At 41.2% G+C, this 2,064-nt stretch overlaps 1 protein-coding gene across 1 annotated transcript; it reads left to right on the top strand.

The window, feature by feature from the left end:
- Nucleotides 1-1,354: 1,354 nt before the first annotated feature.
- Nucleotides 1,355-1,861, top strand: LOC128071001 (heat shock transcription factor, Y-linked-like; the record flags this gene model as incomplete). The annotated part of the gene is made up of 1 exon (XM_052663998.1): nt 1,355-1,861. A coding segment is annotated over exon 1 (507 nt), but the record flags the coding sequence as incomplete, so codon positions are not given.
- Between the last annotated feature and the right edge of the window lie 203 nt (nt 1,862-2,064).

Genomic DNA, 2,064 nt, shown 5'->3' on the forward strand with positions numbered 1-2,064 from the left:
CCCAATATTGATCACAGACCCCATGTTCCACCCTCACTCAGCCATTAAAATATTTCCCCTGACAGTGTTTGGGGATTTGCGTCTTTGAAGCACCAGCTGCTAAGACACCTTGCTTGGTCCTACAATAAGCACTTTCCCGCCCCCCCCTCCCCCCACTGAAACCCACAGTCAATTCATAAATTTTTTTGTACAGAAGCAAGTAGACCAAGTCTGCTAGGGTAACAGGACTGAATATTAAGAATGTGTGTATAGAAGGATGATACATCACTTTTATTTCAGAAATAAAGTAGATTTATTGATGTGAGTTTTCGATAACCCTGTATGCAAGATAGCAAAAGAGACACAGATGTATAGAACAGTCTTTTGGACTCTGTGGGAGAGTGAGAGGGTGGGATGTTTTGGGAGAATGGCATTGAAACATGTATAATATCATATATGAAATGAGTCGCCAGCCCAGGTTCAGGGCATGATACTGGATGCTTGGGGCTGGTGCATTGGGACGACCCAGAGGGATGGTCCGGGTTGGGAGAAGGGAAGGGGTTCAGGAAAGGGAACATGTGTATACCTGTGGCGGACATATGTTGATGTATGGCAAAATCAATACAATCATGTAAAGTAATTAACCTCCAATTAAAATAAATAAATTTATTAAAAAGAAAAAGAAATGATCCAAAAAGCTCCATACCTACATTGAAACCAAGCACCACCAAGAGCCAACAAGTTCCAGAGGAAGACATACCATGCAAATTCTTCAGCAACACAGGAACAGAGCCCGGAGCTTCAATATACAGGTTGCCCAAACTGCAAACCCATAGACATCTCAAACCTCACTACTGGACACTTCGTTGCCCTCCAGAGAGAAGAGATGCAGCTGCACCCACCGGAACACTGACACAAGCTTCCCTAACCAGGAAACCTGACAAGCCACTCGTCCAACCCCAGCCACAGGGAGGAACCTCCACAATAAAGAGGAACCACAAACTGCCAGAAAGAGAAAGGCCATCCCAAACACAGGAACCAAAAAAAAGCCAACAACTTTAGTAATGAGATTTTGCATGCTTCATGGTTTTGGTTACTATTTCTGTCAGCAGTCTGTATTTGAAGTTGATGCTGAAGTAAACACTTGGTTGAACATTACCCTTCAATTGCTAGGAGACCAGTGACTTTGTCATGTCACAACTAACCTTCGATTGCTAGGAGACCAGTGATTTTGTGATGTCACAGCTGTTTGACTGGGAGGACCTCTGTGCTTGTCCAGAGAGTTTCTCTCTGTAGGCCAGCCAAACATCATTTGAAGTTGCATTGTGTAAAAGCAGACAAATGAGAAAATTATCTGAAGAAAGCTTTCCCTGAGATGGCACATATTTCTTCAGAAATTCAAGATGGACCTCCTAAAGATGAATCCACTGGTTCAGAAACCTCCATTAGATCTTATTGGTATGATTATACACCTGGGGACTCAGTTTTGAGATCTATGAGTGAAGAATGTGCTTTTCAGGCTTTGTCTGAGGATCTTGTGATCAAAAGGCCACACTACACATATTCTGTCTCTGAAACAGATGATGTGAATGATTTTCTTTCACTCACATTTCCACGAAAGCTTTGGAATATAGTTGAAAGTGATCAGTTTGAGTCTATTTGGTGGGATGAGACAGGCACATGTAGAGTGATCAGTGAAGAACTCTTTAGGAAAGAAGTCTTGGAAAGAAAGGAGCCTTTCAGAATATTTGAAACCAAGAGCACGAAAAGTTTAATTCGACAGCTTAATCTTTATGGATTTAATAAAAACCGACAAACCGTTCAAAGATCGGCTTCACTACCTGTCTTTCTGGAAGAAGAAAACAACATCTCTCTTTTGCGTAAGGTATTCCAAAATTTTCACTTATCGCCAATATGTCAGATTAAATCATGTGACCTAGAAAGCGTGTTCATATATGTGGCTCAAACGGAGTTGAAACTTGAGGTAACAAATTATTGAAAAAGTTTTATCTTTTTGAAGTTGAGAACAGCTGGAGGTTAGAATATTGGATGTTTAACAAACCTTCCTAGTAACTTGAAACCAGA

Source organism: Budorcas taxicolor, chromosome Y, assembly GCF_023091745.1.
Source record: "Budorcas taxicolor isolate Tak-1 chromosome Y, Takin1.1, whole genome shotgun sequence".
Classification (NCBI taxonomy): domain Eukaryota; kingdom Metazoa; phylum Chordata; class Mammalia; order Artiodactyla; family Bovidae; genus Budorcas; species Budorcas taxicolor.